The sequence below is a fragment of the Podarcis raffonei genome, chromosome 15, assembly GCF_027172205.1.
Source record: "Podarcis raffonei isolate rPodRaf1 chromosome 15, rPodRaf1.pri, whole genome shotgun sequence".
In the NCBI taxonomy this organism is placed as follows: Eukaryota; Metazoa; Chordata; class Lepidosauria; order Squamata; family Lacertidae; genus Podarcis; species Podarcis raffonei.
The window spans coordinates 15,792,999-15,818,501 of record NC_070616.1 but is presented as its reverse complement, the minus strand read 5'-3'; the positions used below and the strand labels follow the sequence as shown (position 1 = coordinate 15,818,501).

The window sequence follows — 25,503 nt, the reverse complement described above, 5'->3', positions numbered from 1 at the left end:
GTTGACAAGCTGGAACGTGTGCAGAGGAGGGCAACCAAGATGATCAGTGGTCTGGAAACTAGGTCTTCTGAGGAACGTTTGAAGGAGCTGGGTATATTTAGCCTGGGACAGAGGAGACTGAAAGGAGATATGATAGCCATCTTCAAAAATCTAAAGGGCTGTCACATGGAGGATGGAGCAAGCTTGTTTTCTCCTGCTCCGGAGGCTAGGACCCGAATCAATGGCTTCAAGTTACAAGAAAGGAGATTCCAACTAAGCATGAGGAATAACTTTCTGACAGTAAGGGCTGTTTGACAGTAGAACAGACTCACATGACAGGTTTTTAAGTGGAGGTAGGGTGGTGGTCATCTGTCATATATGATCTAGTTGAGATTTCTGCATTGCAGGGGTTTGTACTAGGTGATCCCCGGGGTCCCTTCCAACTCTACAATTCTATGATTCTGTTATCTATCTAGCCATCCCCAGTTAGTCAATATGCGCAAAACCAATTCACACACATTCCCGCCTGGAGATGCTACCCATCTTAATGCTGACTGGTGGATTGCTCAAGCAATCAAGTCCCAGGGATGGCAAACTAGAGGATTTCCTCACTACAAAAGAATGAACTAGGCTCCCTCCCTCTCCATGAAAGGGGCCTCGAGATCCCCTCCAGCTCACTTTGTAATGAGAAGGAAGCTGAGAGTGAAGGTGAGCCGGCAGGAAAAGTGACCTCAAGTGACAAGCTCAGGGTGGCCTTGGCTCACGGAACAGCAACACCCAGGAGGCTCTGTGACATCACTGAGATGGTCTGCTCAGAGGAACCCATCCCTGGGAAGAGCATCCTGGGGCATCCTGGGGAAATGGGTATGGCCCCCCAGAAAAGGGCAGACCCCTCCTCTCCTACTTGCACGGTCCCATGAAACAGGATCCTGGATTTGGAGCCGACTGGAGGCTCCAGAGTTCATGCTAAATCTGGGATAGCAAAGAGGATCAGGATGGCAGACCAGCAAAAATGTCCAAATGGAAGGGAGATGGTTTTATTGAAATACTCTGGGTTTCAGTACCTTAGTGCGGTTTAATCTGTTCTTTTGTCATTAGAAAACAGAGAAACCACTTCTGCATACGGTTCTGCTACAATATAAAATATTATTGCATTGCCACCATTCCTTTAAAGCAGCTTCACTACCAACCTGGTGGCTCTCTGGATGCTTTGGACTCCAACTCCCATCAGCCCCTGCTGTGATGGTGATACTCCCATCAACCCCCAACCAACCTGGCTTCAGCTGATGGGAGTTAAGAGTCCAGTGACCCCAGGAGGGCGCCAGGTTGGGGGAGGCCTGCTTTCAATTGTCCCCTGCCCCAGACATACAGAACAATAATGTTAACAAAATATTATATACACAGGCTGGCAACTGGAAGAGAATAAAATATATTCCCCCTCACCCTTAACACTAAAACTGGCCTTGCTTATGATCAGACCAAAGGCCAATTCAAATAACAAAATGTTGTTTCAGGGTTGGGATTTCTGCAGGACCACCAGAGATGCTGCCACAAAATGTGGAGACAGGAGCCTAAAAGAGTGGCACTCTCTGCCTCTTGCATAAATCACCGTCAAAGAGGAGAAGGACCCTGATCTTGGCCAGCTCCTCAGAGTCTGTTTCTTTCATAGCTGTCAATTTTGGCTTGCAAAGTTTTTGCGGCTGGGCTTCGGTGGTGGGTTTTGAGCGGGTTGGACTAGATGACCCTCTGGGTCCCTTCCAACTCTACCATTCTGTGAGCAGGGCTTCCTCTGATGCTGCTGCTGCGGCCGAGTTCGATTCTGATCTTCAAGGCATGGATGAAACAACTCCGCTTTTGCGAGGGGGGAGGGGCGCTGTGTTCCCTCTCCTGAGAATTCCCGCCCATCCTGCGAGTTTAATGGAGGGGTGGAGAAGTCCTGCTGGTGATTGCTGGATGAGGAGATGTGGCTTTTCTTGGATGCATTTCGTGGATGCTCGAAGGAGGGATTCAGGGCTAGAGTGCAAGGAAGCCACAGGACATGCCCTCCAGACAACCAGAGCCCCCCTGCTGCCACTGCCTGGGCTCAGGATTCACTCAACACAAAGAAAGCCCAGTTGTGATGTGAGGCGGGGCGGGCCTTCTCACAGACTCCTCCTTCCACAAGGGAGTGGGAGGAGCCAGGGCTGCCATTAGGGGTCACCAGAGACTTCTCTCCTCACAGCTGGAGGTTGGAGGCGGAAGTGTGGATCAGGTCCTGGGGGAGGCTCTCTCGGGCCTCCTGCATCCGGTGCCGGGCCCTCTGGAAAGCCTCTGCAAAATTGAGAAGATGGAGAGCGGAGAAGGAGCGTGTTCAGTCTGGGCAGCTGGTTTGTGCCCCACAGCACCTTCTCTGCCTGCAATTCTAGACTAGGCAGGCTCTACACTTTGTGACCCATCATTCAAATAGTGCCATCAGAAAATAAATGAACCCAAGTAAAAAAAGGACAGCCATATATTCTATTATTTTTGGGTATTTTAAGTTAATCATTTGAAGATACAATAGGAAGTGCAATCACCACCCTCTCTCTTTCTCTCTCCTCAGAAGAAATCCCAAATGAGTTCAATGGGACTTACTCCCAGGGAAGTGTGTAGAGGACCGCAGCCTCAGGGCTTCAAAAGCATGTTACCCGCCTGAGAAGGAAAGAGCCACAGCTGAGTGGCAGGGGGTTGGACAAGATGCCCCTTGGGTGCCTTCCAAATCCATTATTCTATAAATAGGGCTATTTAGCATGGAAACTGGACTGAGGTTCCCCCCAAAGGAACACCCCAACACTTGCCCCCCCTTCCAGCTCTCCCTCCTCACCCAGGACATTGTAGAGAGAGCCTTGCTGGCCGAAGTTGCCCAACCGGTCCAGGACGCTCTGCATACGCTTCCTCATGGAGCTGGAGTCCAGGAAGGCTCTGGTGGAAGAGGAGGGTCAGAACAAATATGCACACCCCACCCAACACCTTGTGCATCTTGAAGGTTCCTAAGAAGGGAGGTACCATAACTGCCTTGGAGCAGGATGTGAGGTGGTGAATGCCAACGGAGATGAGTGCCAAGAGGAAGAGTTGTGGGTGGCATGTGGCTGGTCCTGCACTCCTAAATTATTTTAGTATTATCAGCAGCAGCATGCTACATTTCCTACAATGAGCTTTATCCTTACAACAACCTTGCAAGGTAGGTTAGGCTGAGGGGCAATGACCGGCTCCCACAGTCATCCAGTGAGCTTCATGGCCAAGTGGGGATTTGAACCCTGGTCTCCTTGGTCCTAGTCTGACACTCTAACTGCTACACCACACTGGCTCTAAATGCCAACTTCCAACCCTCCTGAAGCTGTGCAGTCAGAAGTGCTGAAGTAAGAGCCAACTGCTTGCCTGGGCAGCTTTTGTACACAGGCTCTATCTTGTTCTTTGCCTGACAGACAGCCCAAGGGCTACACTGTGGTGGGCAGAATGGCCTCACCTTGGTCTGATGCAGCAGGGCCAGGCAGAGAGGCCCAGAGGGTGCTGTAGGAGTTGGAGGGTAGGAATATGGTCTGGGAGAGACCAGGGTTCCAATCCCCACTCAGCCAGGAAGCTCACTGGGTGACCTTGGGACAATTGCTGCCTCCCTCAGCCTAGCCTACCCCACAGGGTTATTGTGGGGGATTAAATGAGGAAGCAGAGGAGAACCATGTATGCCACCTTGAGCTCCTCAGAGAAAAAGACTGGGATAGAAGTGCAATAACTAAACAAGCATCAGGGAAAACTTTCTGACTTTGAGAACTGTTCAACAGTGGAACGGACAACCTCAGAAGGTTGTGGACCTTCACATGAGGTTTTTGATTCACATGAGCTGTGATTTCTGCATTGCAGAGGGTGGAGCTGGATATCCCTCGGAGGTCCCTCCCAGCTCTACAGTTCTATAATTCTATGAAATACCTAAAGAATCTGGGGCAGCACCCGCACCCGTGGCTTACTTGGACTGTTGCAGGCAGTTCAGCCGGAAGGTGACGCTTCCTGTCGTCTCGGTGCGGAAGCCAAACCGGCTCAGGCGATCACCCTGCAGGGAGAACGAGCCCCAGGTCAGGGAAAGTCTTGGTAGCCCCTCTGTCCCAACCCCCTACTCAGGAGCCCTCCTCCTCATGCCTTCCTCAAGCATCCAGCCAACCCCGAAGGGGGATGCCCCCAGGCAATGACACAGGAGCATACAAAGAGTCGGCAGCTGGGTCAGGCTGCTACTGTGCTCTGGTCCTGCATGTGAGCTCCCCATTGAGGCATCTGGTTGGCCACTATGGGAAGGGGATGCTGGACTAGATGGGCCCACATTGGCCTGATCCGGCAGGCTCGTCTTATATTCTCATGAACACTGTCATCATGGCTAGTAAAGGTAAAGGGACCCCTGACCATTAGGTCCAGTCGTGGCCAACTCTGGGGTTGCGGAACTCATCTCGCTTTATTGGCCGAAGGAGCAGGCATACAGCTTCCGGGTCATGTGGCCAGCATGACTAAGCTGCTTCTGGCGAACCAGAGCAGCACACGGAAATGCCGTTTACCTTCCCGCCAGAGCGGTACCTATTTATCTACTTGCACTTTGACATGCTTTCGAACTGCTAGGTTGGCAGGAGCAGGGACTGAGCAACGGGAGCTCACCCCGTGGCGGGGATTCGAACCGCCAACCTTCTGATTGGCAAGTCCTAGGCTCTGTGGTTTAACCCACAGTGCCACCCGCGTCCCTATCATGGCTAGTAGGAAATGCTATATTTTGTTGGTGCAGAGAAATACCGACTTATTTCCAAGTGTGGGTACTCACCGTAAAGGTGCCAGGCACTCTGGCATAGGTCATGTCCTCCAGCTCTGGCGACCCCCCAATGAAAAACCTCTGCAGTTCTGAGAAGGTTCCCAGCTCCATGGGACGCCAAGTGGATGCTGTAATGGTGTGAGCCCCTGTGCCAGCAGATTTGGGAGTGGGTAACCGGTTATTCAGTCCCTCAAAAGGGCACGGGCCAGTCAGCAAACACATATATGCACATATGTGCAGTACCAACCACTGAGAGCATTGCCACAAGGAACTAGGGCATGGAGCCCAGCCACATGCCACTACTGCGATGCCGCAGTTAAAGAGTGCTGGGCTATGATATGGAAGAGGCCAGGGTTTAAATTCCAGCTCAGTGATATATAACCCACTGGGGGATCTTGGGCCAGGCACTGCTTCTCTCACTTCACAGGGTGGTTGTAAGGAAAACAATCTATGCCACCTGAAGCTCCTTGGAGGAAAGGTGGGATAGAAATGGGAGCAATTGAGTCATGCACAAAGACAATGGGCAACTGAAGCCGTCTGGTACCAAAGTTAGGCAAAATGACAGCTTCGCCCAGGACCGCCTGCTCTGACTGGCAGAAGCTCTCTTGGGTTGCTTCAAGCCAGCCTTTGAGCAATCTGATGCCCTCCAGATCATTTGTTCCCAAAGGGGATAGTACTACCCACTGGGGAGGTGGGATTACTGGGGGGGAGGGGGCAGCGCTAAGAGGCAAGGGAGTGGCAGGGGAATGCGAGAGGCATAATTACTGTCAGATTTTGAAAAGCTGATATCACTGGATCAAGTTCATCAGTTTTGTTAAACTAAATAAACTATAGAGTTTCAATTGGATGCCGAATAAATGTGCAATGAATTGCTTCTGTTTTGAATCTTATTGTGTTATTATCGTCTTTAGCGGGTGATGTAAATTGCTTTTCTAAATAGGGGGCCCTGGGGATGAGCTTACTGGACCATGGGGGCCGTGGCCTGAAAAAGTTTGGGAACCACTGCTCCAGTTGTTTTAGATCCCCAACTCCCATCTGCCCCAGCTTGGCTTCGGTTGGGAGCATGGCAAACAGCTGGCATCAAAACCAGCTCGTTGGGAGGCCCCTCACTTCACCCCCCCCCCGTGCCTTCTTACCTGGCACATCCGGCAGGACCACAAACCCGTATCCTTCAACGCGATACCTTTGCCAGTAGTCCAAGGAGAGGACCTCAAAGTAGAGGACAGGCCACTGGGGGAGGGGGCCTGTGGGAGAAGGGGGGTAAGGAGTATGTTGACACCGACCACCCACTCCTCCTCCTCCTCCTTTCATAGAATTGTTGTGTTGGAAAGGACACCCAAGGATCATCTAGTCCAACCCCTTGCAAAGCAGGAATTGCTGCTATCCCGCCTCCCCCCCCCATGGGAACTCATGGCAGCTTACACAAATTAAAAAAACACAGATAAAATGCAAAAGGCTGAAAAATGACCATTGGTTAGAAGTAATGAAACATTAATAAAACTAAAACAATATAAAACACTAAATATATTGAAATGCAGACGATTCTGTGATTTCTGGTCCAAGTGATGTTCCTGACCACTGAGCTGGTGCTCAGATGCTGAAGGGCTGATGCCCTCCAGGAGTCAATGGTAACACCCACCCTCAAATGTGCAAAGTGGTGAGGCATTCTGGTGTCAACAGCAACCCCCACCCTCACTACTGTGTCACCCTCACACATGTGTCAACAGCTGAGAAGCCCTTCTGACATCCTTCGGCACAAGACCAGCTGAAACTGTGCTCCAATTCCTTCCAAGAGGGCTTTCACCATGAGAAGGACTTGAGGGGCACCACCTCTCCTCCACCTCTCGCCTCTGGACGCTGCTTGGCAGCACCACAGAGCTGGCATGCGAGGGAACGACTCACCTTCCAACTCATCCTCCTGGGAGAAGAAGACCTCCAGGGTGAAAGGGAAGGAGAAAAAGGCCACCTGCTCCTGGAAAGAGAGAAAGGAAACTCACCTCTTGTGCAAGGTGGCAAGGAAACAAGAATCTGTGATGAGCTGTGTGTGGAATGGGTGTTGGTTCTTAGACAGACACACCTGAAAGAGGGTCAAGGGACTTGTCTACATTCTGCAGTGAAATGAAAGAATGTCAGAAGAGCCTTTTGGAAAAGGACCACTACAGCCAGCAGTGAGCCTGTTATATGCACAAAGATTGAAAGATACAGCCCTACCCACTATAGAAGGATGGCTGATAAAATTATTGGATCTGGCTGAGATGGCAAAGTTAACATGTTTAATTAGAGAAAAATCATGACTAACATTTGTTAAGGATTGGAAATTTCTTATGGACTTTTTGGGTGAAAGAGAAAATGAATTTGTAATAGCGGGTTTGAAGATTGAAAAAAAACCTGGTTTATAGAAGCTAGAATGGTTGCGTTTTAAGGGATGAATATAATACGTAGCTATGGGACAGAAAGCCGGAAGTCCTTTTCCTCTTTTCTATTTTTCTGTTATTTTTCCTTTTCTATTTATTAAGGTTTCTCCTTTTCTTGTTTCTTCTTCTTTCTGATTTTGTTCTTTTTTAGCCCAATGTAGCTGTCTTCTCTTGTGGCCAACCAGATGCTCCAGTGGGAAATCCACAAGCAGGATTTGAGCACAGGAGTCCTCTCTCCCCCCTCCTGTGGCTTCAAGCCACTGATATTCAGAAGCATTGCTACCTTTGACTCTGGAGGCAGAGCACAGCAGTCATGGTTAGTAGCCATTGATAGTCCTCTCCTCCATGAATCTGCCTAATCCTTTTACAGCCACCTAGGTTGGTAGCCATCACTGCCTCCTGTGGCAGCAGGATGCCTCTGAATGCAAGGTGCTGGGAATCACAAGTGGGGAATCACACAGGATCACATTTCTTCCTTACAGGAGAATTGCTGTTGCACTCCCTTTGGGAAATATGGATGGTCACTTTGAGGACAGGAGATTGGACTGGATGGGCCCCCATGGGCCTGATCTACCCTCTGCTTCTCACACTCTTAGTCACGTAAGAATATGAAACCTGACTGAGAACCGGGGGCCCAAAGCAATGGTGCTTTTCTCTCCAGCATCAAGGGCTAGAAACTTAGCACCATCTCCACTGCAAGTCCTACTCAGAGTAGACCCATGGGAAATGATGGGCATGGCCAACTTGGGTCCACTGATTTCAATGGGTCTACAACCCTTAGTTTCAAGACACCAGGATTCTCAGGAAGCCAAATTCCCCAGAAAGTCCTGCGTCCCCTGAAGTCTTGCAGGGCCGCTTACTCCAGAGAGTTGAAGAATGGATGTCTCTAGAGTAGGACCAGATGGGAAAGCCTGGCCAGGATTGTGTTGAGACTCAGCCCCCCAGCTGTGCCCCATTCACTTACCCTGCCAAGGGTCTTGGCAGCGCAGGTCTGTGTCACGCCAGAGAGCTGCTGGGATGGGGGGCATGACCAGCCTAGAAGGAAGGAAGAGGGTCAGTGCTGCAAAAAAGCAGCTCTACTCCAGAATAGCTGCACAATGAGCTCTTGGGCACAGCAGATTAGAAACGCACAAACACACACATTCTCTCTTTAGGTCAGGGTGGGGAGTCTGAGACCCAGGGAGCCCTGGATTTCAATAGCACTGCTTTGCTCACTCCTGGAGCATTTTGCCTGGCTGGAATCTGTGTACCCTGATGATGCCTCTTGCATACCCGGATGGCAAATGTGGGTGTGGTTTGCATAGCCTACGGTACAAGGGTAAGAACCCCCCCCCAAAAGGTGCCATCCATCTGTGTGGAATGTGGCACCAGATTTGAGGAAGGCCAGACGAAACAGCAGAAGTTAGGGTCAGGAGAGAGAGGCAGACAGGCTTTGGGCAGCCTGCAACAGTGCCCCCCATACTCTCAAAGGCTGGGGGTCCAGGCCCCCGCTCATCTTTCAGCTATCTCTGGTGGGGCAGCTGTGGCCCATGCCATGGATGATGCCACCCCACTTCCTCCCACCCCACAACCACTTCCTGTTTACTCACAGCTGGGCAGCTCCAGGAAGAAGTGAATGTAGAGGTTGTTGTACTCATAGCCCTGAGCTGAAACTGAAGGAAAGGTGGTGACAGATTGTGGCTTCCTCCCAAGCCAGGGATCCTAACTCTTAATTGCCAAGCTCCCCACCCCCCACCCCCAAGAGCCATACTGTGGGGTGCTGAGCAGCTGAACTATCCCGCTGTGCATGTCTCTCCCTAGCACAGAGGAGGAGGCTGTTTCTGGTTGGCAGTCAATGGTGTCTCAGCCAGAGGGCTGCAGCACAGGCGTGCAAATGCCCCTTAGACCAGTGGTTCTTAAAGCGGTCAGTACCGCCCACTGGGAGGCAGTGGAATTATCTAGGAAGGTGTTATGGGGGGGAAATAAAGAACCAATGTATGTTGAGAAGGATTGTGGGAAAGCTAACCATGCACTGAGCAAATTATGTAGCTAAGCAAGACGGTAAAAGTGGGGAAATGCTTAACAAGTGGCGGCGAGAGGCCATTAGCTACGCTGTGTTGCTGTGCCGCGTGAAAATGTAACTAAGCTGAATAGTCAATGCATTGTTTGAGTTTGAAGTATAAACATAACTGTATTCCTCTTTTCTGAACTATGTGATGGTGAAGGTTAATGTTTCCTTGTTCAATATTTTCTGCAAAGTTACATACATGCAAATGTGAACGCCTAGTCTGATTCTTGGCCTGTTAGCTTGCACTGTGCTCTGGAAGCATATGAAGGATTTCTGCTAGTGCAACTGGAATTTCCCGCCCCCACTCTGTGCTATCCCAAAGACTGTTCTGGAGGTTTGGTGGAATCTCCAGATTTAAAGGGCACACGCAGGGGATGGAATCATAGAACTGCAGAGTTGGAAGTGACCAACTCTAGTCAAATGCCCTGCAATGCAGGAATCACACCCATAGGGAGAACGTTGTCTATAATGGGGGGTGGGCGCAAGGGAAGGATGAGCATATTCAGGGGCAGCCCATGAGGAGGGACCCTCCCCACTCCACCCCTGGGGAACAGCTCTGAACATGGAGAAGTGAAAGCCTTACCAATTTCACCATTAACGAAGAGTCGGAGAGCACCAGGGAGGGTCTGCAAGGGAGGGAGGGGAAAGAGAGAGAGCTCACTGGAAGGGGAGCTTAATTCCCAAAACTTGCTTGCAGCAAGGCATTTCAGAGCCCCCCTGGAAACAGGACCAGACGACTGACCCACCAGGGCAAGTAAAAGTCACTCACCATCTCAAAGTCAGAGCCCACAAGTCCACTGAGGTACTCCTTATGCCGGCTGTACAACTAAAGAAAGAAGTGAGAAAGGAGGGTGAGGAAACCTGGACATTTAGGGGGCTTCCAACCCCATCCTAATCCTTCGTTCTGGGACTCTTACAAGGGGAGTCAGGAACGTAAATAGCATGGAAACACTTCCTTGGGGTAATAGTGGGTGGATTCTGTTGAAGCCACAGGGTCAATCACCATCTTTTATTTATATGGGGTTGTTGCCACCAAGTAGGAGGAGGCAGCAGGTTGGGGAAAGCTGACCTATGCCAATGCTCCCCACCCCCTACCCCCCAGAGCCAAAGGTGGTGCTTACATCCTTGAAGACTCGCTGCTCTCGTTCTTGCTCCTCTGGCTTGACAGGGGCTGAGGCATTCTCCAGGGTGAACTTCCATATTTCCCGCTTCTCCCCTTCCAGCTCGATCCTTTACGGGTCCCCAAAACAAGGCAAGCAAAGCTCAGAGAAGACCCAGAGTAACTGCCCCTCCCACCTTTACTCCCTGCCCCTGCAAAGACCAAGAAGGTAGAGAGGTCGGGGTTCGGCTATGAGTCTTAAAATCATACAATTGGAAAGGACGTCTAAAGGTAATTTAGTCCAACCCCCTGCAATGCAGGAATCATAGTGAAAGAAACCCTGACAGATGGCCATCCAACCTCTCTTTAAAACCCTCCAATGAATGGTAGAATCATATAAATCCATCTTCCAAGGCTGTGATTTTTTTAAAAAAAAATATTACTACTAGTAGCAATTAACACAGACCAAAGGAAAAAAGTGTAAAGAAACACTCGTAATGCTCAAAACGGCATAAGTTTGAGCATCATCATCAAACTTACTGTTCCAAACATAAAAATATTCATTTCACCAAAAAAGTCTTAGGTTGGTTTATACGTATTCTTTTGTAATAAACTAGCTTAGTCATAGCTACTATAGACCAAATTTTCCAAATCCATTGGGATATAGTAGGAGATATTCTCTCTCCCCCCCCCCAATTTTTAGTTTTTGTGATCTTTGCAACAGTTATAAGGTTAAACAGTATTTCTTGATCATTTATCAGAATAACATCAGATTTTGTATTTCTTTATATTTTATAAAATGATGGTTGGGGGACTATAACAAACATCCAATTGATTGATTGACAGGCCTGTGCTGCTCACCTGTAAGGCCCTTTCGTGCCTGTGAAGTCTGGCTTGACGGTGATGACTCCGTTGCTGTCCACCTGGATTGTACAGAGGACGTGCTCATGTTCCCGGCAACCAAGTCTGCGGGGAAGAGGTCAGGGTGAAAAGCAGAGCCTAGCAGCACAGGGCGCTATGGTGCAGCAAGGATGGTGTGACATGAAGTAGCCCCTTTTTGGAACTGTGGAACCCGAGCCCTGGACAATAGATTAGCACTTCTAATATTGGTGGGGGAAGGGAGTGTAATAGTTTGTGTGTTGCTGGTTATTCTTGTTTTTAGTATGTATTTTGTGCTTTTATTTTGTATTTTTATGTTCTGAATTGCCCTGAGATCTATGGCCCACACCAAGGTGAGCTGCTGGTTTAGTGCTGAGCTCCAAACCAGACCCAATAGCGAGAGATGGGGCCAAGAGGGCTCCAACCCACAAGCGCCAACTTACTTGCCATGAGGTCCCAAATCCCCCATAATGTACATGGTCTGCACGGGGGTGTTGATGACGTGGTTGTTCTTGATGAATTCTTCCGAGGGTTCCCAGGTGACAAGTCGGGTTTTCAGGATGCTCCCTTCCCTGCCGAGAGGAACACAGGAGACGGTTACCCACAAGGAAGCAGACCTCCTTCTGCTTTAGTCTGAACGCACCGTGATGGATCCAGGATCAGGGCCCACCAAACCCAGAGGCATGGCTGACCCAACTCACCTTGGCCTCCGCTCCTGCCTCCTCCTCCTCACATTTGCCATCCGCTCTGCCAGGTACGAAGGGACTTCCGTGACAGATGTGGTGACCCTCTGGCTGTGCTGGAACACAGGAAGGCAGCCAGTCACTTTTAAGAACATCAAGAGAGCTCTGTAGTTGGATCTGGCCAAAGGGGGCCCATCCAGTGTGGCATCCTGTTCTCACAGAGGCCAACCAGATACCTCCCTCTCTCGTAACGCTAGAATTTGGGGACATCCAATGAAGCTGAATGTGGGTTATAAACTAGATTCCGTGGCCCATTGCTTCCCATTTGCGGGAGGTGGACAGTTCTTTCCCTCCCACCACCCAGGACACCCGAGAGGAATCTATACTCCATGCCAAGGGTTATTCCATCCCATCTCCACCCTCCTGGAAGGCCAGCAGGTACCTCCTCCAGGTTGGTGAAGCGGTCATGGTCTGTGTAGGTGAAGATCCGACGGTTCTTCCGACCCCCAGACTCTTCTAGCTTCAGCACATCCTGGTGGTACTGCTGGTCAAGAGGGCTTTGGCAGGCGGACTTGTTCTGATAGAGATCGACCTCAAACTGGGGAAAGCACAGAAAAAAACTCAAGCAGTAGTGAAGCATTGAGAGTAGACCCACCCCCACCCCAAAATTATCCCTTTTTTAAAAAGATCTCAATTTATTAGGCACAAATAAAATGAAAATGCACACTGTCAACAAAAATTCAGAAACAAAATGCAAAAAATAAATAGTAAAATGAAAAATAAAGAACCAAGAAATGCCTGGACAAGGCATAAATTTTTATCAGGTGTCTCTATTGCGAGGATAAATGAAATGAGAATTCCAAGAGACTCTGAGATGTCCTTAAGCATCATACAGCTGTAGCGTCATCTCGTCTAATCTCTGCAATGCAGAGATGCAACTCTTTGCGACCTGGAAGACTCCCCCATCCGTTCACCTGACTGAAAAGTTTCTCTTGCCAGCCGATCACGGCCTCCTCTTTCTCCTCATCAGGACAATGGTTACCTGGAACACAGAAGGACAAGGGACAGTTGTGTACAGACTCTGCCACACTAAAAGATTGATTTCTTACAAATGTGGAACGGGTATTGTGTGGCACCCAGTTCCATAGATTGAAGCAGTTGAGTGGGCATATATGACGTAATGCGATCTTGTAGGTAAACAGGTTCAGGGTTTTATATATGAACAGTAACACCTTGAACTTGGACCAGTAGCAGAAGGACAACCAATGCAGATCTCTAGGCACAGCTGCTCTAGGCCAACAAGACCTCACTCCTATCAGCAATCGAGCTGCAGCATTACACACTAACTGCAGCTTCCGAAACAAGCACAAGGGAAACCCCACATGGAGCACACATAGTTGCTGACACAACTGCTCAACGTGCTTGACCTAACTCCCAGAATCCTTTGCTTTGGTCTCTTGTCATCTAGAACATCTGAACTGACACAGCAATTCTGACTGCCTTGCGGAGGAGGAGGAGAAGAAGAAGAAGAAGAGTTTGGATTTGATATCCCGCCTTTCACTCCCTTTAAGGAGTCTCAAAGCAGCTAACATTCTCCTTTCCCTTCCTCCCCCACAACAAACCCTCTGTGAGGTGAGTGGGGCTGAGAGACTTCAAAGAAGTGTGACTAGCCCAAGGTCACCCAGCAGCTGCATGTGGAGGAGCGGAGACGCAAACCCGGTTCCCCAGATTACGAGACTACTGCTCTTTACCAGTACACCACACTGGACAGTCAGACAAGGTGCGAGTGCTGCATACAAATAAGCCAACTTGAATCGCAGTACAAAAGGTAAGAGAGCTTAATGTCTACACTTAGCCAAAAAAGCAACACGACGGCATGAGACATTGTGGTGAAGGTCCATCAGCTGAGCATCCTGAAGAAACAGTAGCCCACTCACTTGCTGTGTTCTGGGTGCTGAGGTTGGCCAAGCTGATGAGCTGCTGTCCCGACTGGCTGAAAGGAAGGTGCAACTGCTGCAGCAGGAGGCTGGTGGAGGTCACGCGCTGGATCTGAACTCTGTAGAGGCAGAAAGCAATATCTGGAGCATGAGAAGAGTACAGAAAAGGGTTTGGGAAGGCTGAAAATCATGGTGCAGAGTGTAAGCCCTAAGGATGGAGTCAACTGCAGAGCCACTGCTGCCAGTCAGGGTAGACCCTACTGAACTACATGGACTATTGGTCTGGCTTGGTATAAGGCAAAAATAGGCCCCTTTTTCAGACTCTTGAGGGCTGGACTTAATCTTTATGGGAAGGGCTTTGTGTGTCACACGTTCAATCCCCAACAGCATATCCAGATACAGCTAGGAAATCCTCTCAGCCTGAAAACCTCGGAGAGCTGCTGCCAGTCAGGGTTGACACTACTGGGCTAGATGGGCCATTGGTCTGACTCGGTATAAGACAGCTTCTCTTGTTCCCATGTTTCCTATTGTTCCTTATTATTGTTCCTTATTATTCCTATAAATAAGTCACTTTCTTCATAAAAATTACTCAAAGCAACTTAGAATCATGGGAGAATCATGTAGTCCAACCCCTGGCAAAATGCAGGAATCAACAAACACACAAATGCTTTGAGGCTTCTTCTTTTTTTAATGAAGCGGTATATAAACAAACAGATAAATACTGGGAGCAATGGCAATAAATTAATAGAAACTTAAAACAACCGCACCAATCAAAGCAGATCCTGCCCCACATAAAAGAGGCCACAAATATTTTTTTTAAAAAACCCTTCAAACTAAGAGAAGCTTTTCTCCTGAGTTTGCTAGTTTTCAAGCTTGCAGAAGACTCTTTGGGGCAGGAAGATCTGCAAGTGGAGTGATGGGAGTGTTGTTCTCTCCCCCCCCCTCCTAAAATGGGTATCGAGGATTATGGATTTGCTTGGAGTAGCTGATTGACAGGTGATACTGATTGATCACTGTGGGTGATACTGATTCATAGATCGGTTGGGGGGTTAGCTTAGCAGGGGAGAGAGGAAGGGGAGGGGCGAGGTTTTTTGGGGGGGGGGGATAAAATAGGGCAGAGACGGGGCGAGAATGTACCGACCTGACGCGCAAGTTGCTGATGGGGTCCCGGGAACGATAAACTGCCCCGCCTGGGTCCTCGTTCCACACGGTCTCCGCCATGGTCTGAGGGGTTTTTGGAAAGGCTTCGGCATCTCCGCTAGGCCGCGTTTCTATGGGGACGGCAAGATGGCGCCGGCCATAGAGAAAATAAAGAGTTCCTGTGCCTTTTCCGGATAGGACACTTCCGGGATCACATTAGAGAAACCGAAGGAGGAGTTTCTGTTTTTAAGATTCTTTTTGTGTGGAGCATTTAATTTCCCCTGAGTTCCCCAACTTTTTTTTTTTAATCAACTCTGTGGGCACAGATGCCATTGCTAAGCTTTGCAGGCTAGCAGGGAGCAGGGTACTTTGCAACAAGCCTGCAGTGTAGTTCATGACTGTCAAGATTTTACGGTTGGGGGTCAGGCTGAGAATGATTTGCAAAAGCAATGGTTTGTAGTCGATGGACCTCATTGGTTTACCCCCACTGCAGACTCGGGTGTGGGAGCAACTGTGAGCTGAGAGATTGACTTACAACAGCCCTGCGAGGTAGTCCAATGCTGATATTGCAGGCAAGCGGTTGAGCTTAGCCTGACTTGGTTTCTCAGACACCCACATATCTATATACAAAACGTGCCTCCCAGATTGCAGCAAAGAGCCATCTGCTTAAACTGCCCCCTCCTTCACCCTTCCAGGCAGCCTGGTTATACGTACTATGAAACGTTTCAAAAGCACCCCAAAACTAAATGTTCACACTGACTTAATAGCAGATTTTTCAACGGACGTTGGATGGCCATTTGTTAGGGATTCTCTAGATGCGTTGCAGGGGGTTGGACTAGATGGCCCTTGGAGTCCTTTCCAAATCTACAATTCTGACTCCTGAGCACCTTTTACTGTGTTAAATAGGACTCCCTTCCCCCAGTTAGTTTAAGATGGCAGCCTAAAGTCAATTTATCATAGAAAATCCTATCAACTAATTAGATTAAATCTAATCTACATGGGGAGAAAGCATTTGTTTCTTGAGATGAAGTGAATTCCTGGTATTTTCTGTACCAGGTAAAAAACTTTCCCCCAGGCATCTAACGGTATTAAGGTTTTCCTGAAGATGTTATGCTGCCAGCATTCTTTGCTGTTGTCTTACTAGGCTTGTTCTACATATTTTTTGTATGTTTTTTTAAAAAAATTGATTAAGTTTCAAGAAAATTTCCACATATACACTCCTAGACATAATTTTGTTTATAGTTTTGTTGACTTCCCATCTCGTTTTTCATGGTGATTTTGTTCTCAGCTCCTTTGCTGCACCGTCTTCCATCTCTTATGTCTTAACAATATTACAGTAAGTTCTAATACCTTCTGTTGGTCATACTTCAAATCCCGCTCGCAAATTCATCAAACTCATATTTCTTTAAATAAGTCCAAAAAAGGCTTCTCCTTCCTCTCCGTGGCAGCAGGAGGAGAAGCCGGCCACTGGCTGTGCTCGGCTCCACGTTTTGCCTCTGTGCTTTTTGGACATTGAGGGGCCCAGCCCCCAAGCCAAACATATTCAGGGGACCCAAAAGGGCTCGGCCCCCAGGAACTGGCACCCCAGGAGCATAGCAGTTGTGGCTAGTAACCATCAATAGCCCTCTCTTCCTCCATGATTTTGTCTAATCCTCTTTTAAAGCCATTCAAGTTGATGGCCACCCCTGCCTCCTGAGGGAGAATGCTTCACATTTAATATGTGCTGTGCGAAGAAAACCCTGAACATTGCAACCTTTCCACAGTGATATTCGATGTTCGAAAGGTTCTACCGTCCCTGCTGGGTGTGGAGTAGTCTTAATCTGATGATTAATTAGCCAATGCTGAGGACTGAGTGAGGGTTGTGCTGCCTGGGACTTTTAGTCCAAAACATCTGGAGGGCACAAGGTTGGCCATGGCTGTGCTGGGACTCTTCTCCTGCCCCTTTCCCCCACCTGCCAGGGCCTGGTCCATCTAGCAAAGGATCTCCAAGCCCAAGCCACTCACCGCCACTTCCCAACACACATACACACACAGAGAGGGATTACTTCAAATAGTTTTAATTTTAAAAATATTCTCTTCAGTGCTAAAATATCTCTTTGCTTCCCTGCGTGGCTGGGCACTCCGCGCCACAGCAGGGCCTCGATCGCAAACTCCATTCCGCATGCGGATCGCGACGGAGGGGGACAGGTCTGCAGAGGCAGGAGGGGCCGTGGGGGTCGGTGGCAGCTGCTCCTGCCATGAGGGCTGCAGGGTCCCTTTGGTGCCCAGGGCGGCCTCCTTGACCCCCAAGGCCAGGCCAGCCCCGCTGGCAAGGGAGGGTGCCTTCTGGCCACCTGACCCCAGCCAAGGCAGCCTTGGCTTCCTCGAACATATCCCACCTCCAGCGAGGGCCCACTGCTTGGTGGGCAGAGACCTGGCTTGCTCCAGTGCTAATGGCTTAACCCCACAACTATTGCACAGCATCCCAGCTGGGCTCCCCGCCAGGCCCTGCCCCTCCTCGCAAGAGAGTCGTTCGCTCCCTGCAGGAGGAGAGGGGGTGCGTGGACCTCGCGGTTGCCCGTTAAGTGCTGACAACTCCTCTTTCCCTACGGAAACCTCCCAAGGGGTCGCCCCCCGGAGCCACAAAGAGGGCAAATTAAAAAGCAGACAGGAGCAGCCCCGGCAACGCCTTGTCCTTTAGGCGTGCGGGTTGGGAGGATGTGGCCAGCTGGCTCCGAGGGGCATCGGGAAAATATTGCACGGGGTGGTAGGGGGAGAAAGGCGGCCTCTGGAAGGGCCATGGGAACAGCAAGTTGATTCTTGGAGGGGAGCGGAGGTGGAAGAGGATGCCGACTTTGAGAGAGTGGCATCCTGGGGGTGGGGTGGCTCTTGGGACGGGGCAGAAGCGGGCGAGCTGGCTAGCTCTCGGAGGCCACCTGGCACGTGGCATTCTGGTCTGTGCAAAATCGCTTGAGCGGAGGCGCGCCGCAATCCTCCTCTGTGCCAGGCACCTGCAGGAGAAGAACACAAGAAGCTGCTTTACATACCGAGCCTGGCTCTGACTTGTTCTCTCTAGCACAGGGCTGCCAACTGATTGCAAAGGAGGAGATTCTGAATAAACCATAGGAATAACTTTCTGAGGGTAAAGGCCATTCAACAGCGGAACGGACTCCCTTGGAAGGTGGTGGACTCTCCTGGGAGGTTTTAAAGCAGAGGTTAGGGGGCCTTCTGTCAGGGATTCTTTAGCTGAGACCCCTGCACTGCAGAGGGTTGGACTAGATGACCCTTGGGGTCCCTTCCAACTCTACAGTTCTATGATTCTCTGGTTCATTCAGAGCTATGAGCATTAAGAAAACCTACCGTACTACTGTCACTTTCTCTAAGCCTTTGAGTCAGGGTGGGCTATAAATTCAGTTAGTTAGTAGAAAGGCTGCAGCCGTGCTCCCCAAATGGAAACCCTCTCCAGAATCTCCATGTGGGAAAACCAACTTCATATAAGCAACATGCTGAAGTCAAATTAATGCATGAAGGGGTTAAGACCATAGAGTAAGCTGTCCTGTCAGGCTTAGCTCACTTTGGGAGGGACCAGGTAATTAAGCCTTTGTTCCTCCTCAGTCTACCTGAGCTCAGGCCACATGGCTCTCAAAAACCACTCCTGATTTCCTGTACCAATAATTTAAGAACTTTCACCACTTTGTAACAGCTAAGTTTTACTGCCTGTGAAACCTTTTCTGAAGCACATGAATCTGATCTTTGGAGAGCTTGTAAGCAAACTATTTTTTAGCTTATCAGGCATGTAGTCTTTTATCCTATGCTGGGGGAAGAAGGAAATTTTGGAACTCATACCAGAAAGGTCTAACAGCCTATATTTCCACACTTTTATTTCCTGCATGTTTTGTGATTTTACATTTCTGTTGGGGTTCACTCACCAAAGAGTATGTGCCCCAAACTTGGATCTTGGCATTTAAGGAATTCTGCTTTTTATATACATCGTTGTTTCCTTGAACTAACATCAGTTTTCTGGGCTGTGGATCTAGAATGCTCCAGCCCCCGAACCCTAGATCCCAGAGAGAGCCAATTAACTCTGCCTGGCTCACCATCCTTACCTCAGCCTCCAGAGGAACCGGCTCTTCTTTCGTGAGAGTTGGAGGCTCATCGGCTACTTCAGAGGGCGGAAGGGCAGGCTCTGGAAACAGGAGTTGACAAGTGTTTTCAGAAAGTGTTAAAAAGCTAGCACAGAAGGAGCCCACTGAATCTCTAGTGGCAGGGAGTTCCACAGGACTGAGGTGATGACACTAAAAGCTTGGGAAATGAACCTCATCAACTCAGGGGATGACCAAGGAAGCTTGATAATCAACCTTGGAAAGAAGGCAATCCCTGAGGTACCCTGGACCTAAGTTGTTCAGGGCTTTGTAAATTAATACTAGAACCTTGAACCTGGCTCGGTAGTGGAAGGGCAGCCTCACATAGAGTGCATTGCAATAGTCCAGTCTCAAGGTTGCCAATGCATGGAATATGGTAGTCAGCCTATCCCTCTCAATGAATGGCTATACAGTGGTACTTCGGGTTAAGAACTTAATTCATTCTGGAGGTCCGTTCTTAACCTGAAACCGTTCTTAACCTGAGGTACAACTTTAGCTAACGGGGCTTTCCGCTGCTGCCGCACTGCGGCAGCACAATTTCTGTTCTCATCCTGAAGCAAAGTTCTTAACCCGAGGTACTATTTCTGGGTTAATGAAGTCTGTAACCTGAAGCGTCTGTAACCCGAGGTACCACTGCAGAATTACCAGACGAAGATCGTAAATGTTCCTTTCCCCAGGTAGAAGCTGCCTGTCAGGAGATGCCCAACTCCACCTGCCCCTTCCCCTCCAGGGCAGTGGTCGCCCTCGATGGGCCTCCCCTGCCCCACCACAGTCCCCTTGGGCTAAGCCACTCACCTTCCAAGGGCTCTTGCCCCAGCGTGGGCGGCTGAGAGTCGTCAGCCCGGAAGTCGGAGGCGTGGCTGGGGCTCATGGACTCACTCTGCTGGGGGCTGGGGCTGGAGGCCAGGCTGCTGTCCGCCTTGAGTGGGTAGGTGTCCGAGAGGGAGCTCTGGTTGCTGTTCTCATCTGAAATGCATGGGGAGGGAGAGGCTGCCTCAGGAGCTGGAGCCAGGAGCAGCACTGCCGGCTCCTGTGTCTGCGTTCCCTACACCTGAGATGCCACCTGGTTTGGAATGGGTTGCTCTTGGGGCTTCCCACTGTGGGCATACGCAAGCTTCCCTACCCTAAGGAAATGAGGAGAGCCCTGCTGGGTCAGGTCAATGTCTCACATCCTCTTCTCACAATAGCCAGTCTGACGCCTGTGAGAAACCAGCAAGCAAGACCCAAGCACTTTCCTCTCCTGTTGTTTTCCAGCAACTGATATTCAGAAGCATCACTGCCTCTGAATGCACAGCCATCATGGCTAGTAGCCATTGGCTGGTATGCAAATGCTGCAGCTCAATGAGATCCCACTGGAGACTGAGCTGGGCACACATAAGATGATGATGCTGGATCAGACCAATGGCCCATCTCATCCAGCATCTTCTCACAGCAACTGGGATTCAGCAGCATTGCTGCCTCTGTGGAGGCAGAACATAGCTATCATGGTTAGTAGCCACTGAAAGCCTTATTTCCCTCCATGAATTTGCCTAACCTCTTTTAAAGCCATTCAAACTGGTGGCCATCACTGCCTCTGGTGGGAGGGAGCTCCATAGTTTAACTCGTGTGAAGTCCTTCCTTTTATCTGTCCTGAATGTTCTACTTCACTGGATGTCTGTGAGTTCTAGTGTTATGACAGCAGGAGAAAATGTTTTCTCCATCCACTTTCTTCAGGCCATGCAGAATTTTACAAACTTCAGTCATGTCGCTTCTTACTCACCTTTTCTCGGAATTAAAAAGTCCAACCCTCAAACCGGATGACGACACCCAGACAGACATATGGCCAGAAGCTGAGAAAGTCTTCTGGTCAGGACAGCAGGCCAACTGCAATTCTGCGAGAAGGCAGAACTGAAACCCACCAGCTGGGTGTGGAATCTTGTTTCCTGAGAACCTCAGCCTTTCATTTTAAAAAGCAAGCACAATGTTTCTAACCCTTATGACGCGAAGAGATTCTCAGAAACATCTGGCTAAAGTCTCAAGAATGAAAAGCGAGGGGCACTGAATAGGCTTTCTAGTGCTGGTGATGGTTGAGCAATTAGTGTCTGCCCCCTTCCAGAACGCCAGCTGAAACCAGAGTAGATTATGCAAACTATTGGGAGAGGGGGGAGATGGCGCAATGATGTAGAATCAGAGAAATGATGCAATTCTGCTTCCTGGCATACGTTTTACAGGTCACTGTAGCAGGTCCACGTCTCCTGCTTGGCTGGCATGCCAAGGTCGAAGGCAGAGGAGGACATAATGGCCAAATGCAGAACTCTGGGCCTCTCCATCCAGCCCTCCAGAGCCTCACTAAGCTACACTTCCTTCCCAGGTTGCCCGGGCCACCTGCCTCACAAGCCTTCCTCAAGTGCTAATGCCTAGCTGGAAATGTGTCCTTGAAGCGTGATAAGGCCTCTTGGCTTGCCTGGAGAGAGGATGGAGATGTGTGAGTGTGTAGAAACCTTTGACTCTGGCATGGCCAAAATCCTACCAGGCAAAGGGGAGTATCAGATGAATTGCTCGACCCACTTTGGTCTCTGGGCCTGCCCACCACTGTCTCGTGGCCCCAGAAAGTTGCCCCCAAGAGAATGCAACCCTTTGCTCCCCAGCCTACTCACCCTGGAACTCCAGAAGGAGCGAAGAGTTGGCCGCCCCTTCAGCTGGGAAGCCGTTCTGCTCCCGGGAAGCAGGAGTGCTGCAGGTTTTGGACTTCTCTTTCTTGAAGGAAGAGAAAAATAAGGTTGTGAGTTTCCCCTGCCAGCACTGGGACAGGACAAACCATAAAGGCTGCCCCAATACTCATCAGTGGTGCTTCATCAGCCTGGAGGTTGTGGGGGTACAAATGCGAAAGAAGATTCTGCCCTGGGTCTGGTACTCGGACTTAAAGCAGGGCTGAGAGGGTGGCATCCAGATGCTGGACCCCAACAACTAGGAGTCCCAGCAGCCAAGGGTGATGGGAGATGGCAACATTTGGAATGCCACGGGTTCCCCATTCCAATCTTGGAGGGAATCGTCATCAAAACCAATTGCTTTTTAAAGGAAAGGGCTTTAACAGTGCTGTGCTGTTTTTATTATCTGTATTTCATTCATTTGGTCCCCCCCTGTTGTTTTAATCCTACTAGAATTTGATTAGTTTTTAATGATTATATTTTATATGTTGTAAGCTTATTTCATTTTATCTGTTTTAACTTGTGTAAGCCGCCTTGAGTCCCTGTCTGGCGGAAAGGCAGATATTAATAATGAATTATAATAGTAATCACGATGATGATGATGATGTTTGTGGCATATGCAAAACTGGGCACCCAAGGAGGCAGGAATAAAATTCAAAATGGTATTTGTAGAATGGAAAACTGGAGCCAAACAAATGCAGGGTCTTCTTCATTTGGCAAAGCAAGACAATCAAGTGAACACTTAGGCAAAATTGCCATCATCGAACACCAGACAGCCACACTGGTCTGCCTCCTGCATCCACAGGAGACAGAAGTGACCCTTTGATGCTTCATTTGGATATGCCTACAATGGGGAGGGGGAAAGAGGGGGCTCCTCCAAGCCCCTGTTTAGTGTTGGAAGACAGCCCTCCTTCTCTTGCTCCCCAGAAGGGCTTGGTGCTCATCCCCTCACCTCTTTGCTGTCAGCAACAGGCACCCACTTGAATATCCGCAGGGATGTGTCTCCCACCGTCACCCATTTCTTCTCCCTGAGCCAGGATAATGAAAGAGATTAGGTGCAACCACAACGATGAAGAAGGTGAACATCACCACCTACTCCTGCCAACGTGTCTCCCACTGGGCAATTGCCTTTGCCTTCTGAGGCTGCAATGAGGCCAGGGAGAAACTGTGCAGCATGGGTTGGGAACTGTAGGACTGTGTGCTAAATCTGGCCCCTCGCCCTTTGCTCCTGGTCATGCCCGTGCTCTCCCAGAGCACATCTACCTGCCTTGAATGTGTCCTTGAACTATGATGATGCGTCTCACTTGCCTTGGATGGAGAGAGGCACCTATTGACTTTGGCACGGCCAGAATGTAGCCTACTCAATAAAGGTCAAGAGGGCACCCCAATCTTTTGCCTCTGGTATCCACTGGCACCTGAAGGTTTTCCACAGGGAATTTAAAAGGATTCAGTGTCTCTGCTTTATGGAGCTCTTTCTCTCTCTCTGGCAGGCTCAGGCAATGGGATAAACAGCAGTCCCCATGCCCCAATCAGGGTTATACCTTGGCTAAAAGGAACCTGATGCTACTGACTTAACACAAAGTAGGAGCGTAAGAACTGCTTTGCTGCATCAGACCCAGGTATGCCCATCCAGGCTACCATCCTGGTAAGAAAGCAGTCATCTAGGAAGGTCTCAGGTCATCAGATGAGGCCCTTTCTTTGGCTGCCCCCATAATCGCAGATAAAGCTGCAACAGTGGCCTTTAGCTCAGGATTCAAATCCCTGGCAGCATCTCCAAGTAGGGCTGGGAAAAGCTCCCGGCATGAACTCCCAGTAGTAGCAGCCCCATGCCTTCCATGAAAAGCAGAGCATGAAGGTAAATTGCCCCTTTCTCTGGAGGCTCCATTTGAGGCAATGATAAGGAATAAAATGCCTACGTACTGTTTCCACCTCCCCCAGACCTGCCTCGCAAGGCTGTTGGGAGTATTGTAGAAACCATTAGGGCAAGGAGCTCAGAAAAAAGCGTAAAATATGTAAATAAGCAAGGAACGCATGTGCAAATTGAGCGGCATACGCCAACTAAGCAAGAGCTTCTCTCTCCAGCAAACTGGGTCAGTCCGCGGCAGGTAGACTAGCCAGTCCCCATGACAACTGGGTCCCCCGCTCCTCCTGGTCCCTTGCGGAGCGACTGGCCAAGCGTCACGCCAATCCTAGCAGCCAGGCATCACCCGCCCCTGAACTATGATTGGCCGGCAGCCCCGCCAAGCACATCTCTCCCCGCAACCCCACCTCTACAACAAGCACAATGCGATTGGCCACTTCAGGAAGGCCCCGCCCATCGCGCCAAACGGCTGCCGTCGGTTGGTTGGGCCACTGTCACCAAGGCCGCAGCCGCCGAGGATTGGCTGATCCGCCGCCAAGCCCCTCCCACCCGCGGCCCCTCCCCCCGTCCCCTCACCATTTGCGGACGCGCTCGATGGCCGCCATAACTTTTTTGATGTCATCCTTGGCCCTGCTGCGGGTCTCGGCCCGCACCGAGCGACCCGACATGGCGCCCGTGGCCCCGGCAGCGCCAGCTCCCGCAGCAGCAGCAGCTTTGCCCAGCCGCGCTGCGCATGCGCGCGACTGCCCCCACACCCGCCGTGCGTAACGCGTCAGCGCCCTTGCCCCGCCCAAGGGAGCGAGTCTGCCTTCACTGCGCATGCGGAAGCCGGTTCCACTCCCGTGCGCATGCGGGAGGGCGGAGCTTTAACGCACTCTGTACATGCCCAGCGGCAACGGTCTTGTTATTTATTTATTATTAATTTTTTTAACTGAGTCCTAAGCAGTGAAAATGAAGACGTGGGAAAAAGCAGCTTTACAGATAGGCATGTATGCAGGTGGTGCTCACTTTAGTCCTCAGCAAGGTAGAGAAGGAAAGGTTTCTTTTTATCTGAGACCCTGGAGAGCTGCTGCCAGTTAAGTGTATAATGGATAGACCAGTGGCCTGACTCGGCAGCTTCCTATTTCAACTCTGGTCGTTAATCATGAGGACTAGAAACATTTTTAAGGGAAGAGTTATAGTTCAGTGGTGGAGCATGCTTTGCATGGTACCCATTTGCAATCTGAATGAACACCAATGCCCTCCCCACAAATACAGCTGTGTCGTAATTTGAATCCTGTGTTTTCAGGGATATGGTACAGCTCTTGAACATCAGAAATGCAAACTTTCTGCATACATGGTGAGCCCAAACTGCCAACTACTGCACTTTTGGGCACATCCCACCATCTCACAGCACCTGGAGAAAATAGGCTCTGACTGATGCCTCTTAAGGGGAAGACAGGGCTGGGTCCACTGTGGCACTCCACACTGTTGCTGAACTACAACACTCATCATCCCTAGCAAGTGTGACCTAGGGCCACGGATGATGGGCATTATAGTTCTGCAAAATCTGGAGGGCCAAAGATTCCCTACACCTGGGCTAGACCAAGGCAGCCCTCCTACCCTGAAGGATGTCTTAGCTGTGACTGGTTACCCTGCAGAGCCAGCCAATAACTGTTCATTTATGTGAGGCTTGATCCTATGCTACGAAACTCCTCCTTTGTTCATTGGGCCTTACTCCAAAGTAAGCAGGCAAAGGATTGTAGCTTTCAATTGGCTGCTACCTTGACAGTTCTTTCAGTCAAATGGGGTGGGCAGTGAAATATAAATAAAACAAAATAAGGTATCAAGCCTGGTGGACTTAGATTGATCATGT

General features: G+C 49.9%; 2 protein-coding genes across 2 annotated transcripts; both read right to left on the bottom strand.

Moving 5' to 3' along the window:
• Positions 1-994: 994 nt before the first annotated feature.
• On the bottom strand, positions 995-15,131 carry MKS1 (MKS transition zone complex subunit 1). The gene is made up of 18 exons (XM_053366860.1): positions 14,981-15,131; positions 13,840-13,958; positions 12,877-12,944; positions 12,345-12,500; positions 11,921-12,018; positions 11,663-11,791; positions 11,202-11,306; positions 10,363-10,471; positions 10,011-10,067; positions 9,825-9,867; positions 8,784-8,846; positions 8,159-8,229; positions 6,683-6,752; positions 5,917-6,024; positions 4,793-4,926; positions 3,960-4,042; positions 2,822-2,919; positions 995-2,289 (listed from the first exon to the last, which is right to left on the bottom strand). The coding sequence occupies exons 1-18, from the start codon at positions 15,058-15,060 to the stop codon at positions 2,195-2,197; spliced, it is 1,686 nt and encodes a 561-aa protein (XP_053222835.1). The 5' UTR covers positions 15,061-15,131; the 3' UTR covers positions 995-2,194.
• A 1,889-nt stretch (positions 15,132-17,020) lies between these two features.
• On the bottom strand, positions 17,021-24,429 carry BCL7B (BAF chromatin remodeling complex subunit BCL7B). Its single transcript, XM_053366865.1, has 6 exons — positions 24,225-24,429; positions 22,740-22,815; positions 21,737-21,836; positions 19,896-20,066; positions 19,065-19,144; positions 17,021-17,969 (listed from the first exon to the last, which is right to left on the bottom strand). The coding sequence occupies exons 1-6, from the start codon at positions 24,314-24,316 to the stop codon at positions 17,877-17,879; spliced, it is 612 nt and encodes a 203-aa protein (XP_053222840.1). The 5' UTR covers positions 24,317-24,429; the 3' UTR covers positions 17,021-17,876.
• Positions 24,430-25,503: the final 1,074 nt, after the last annotated feature.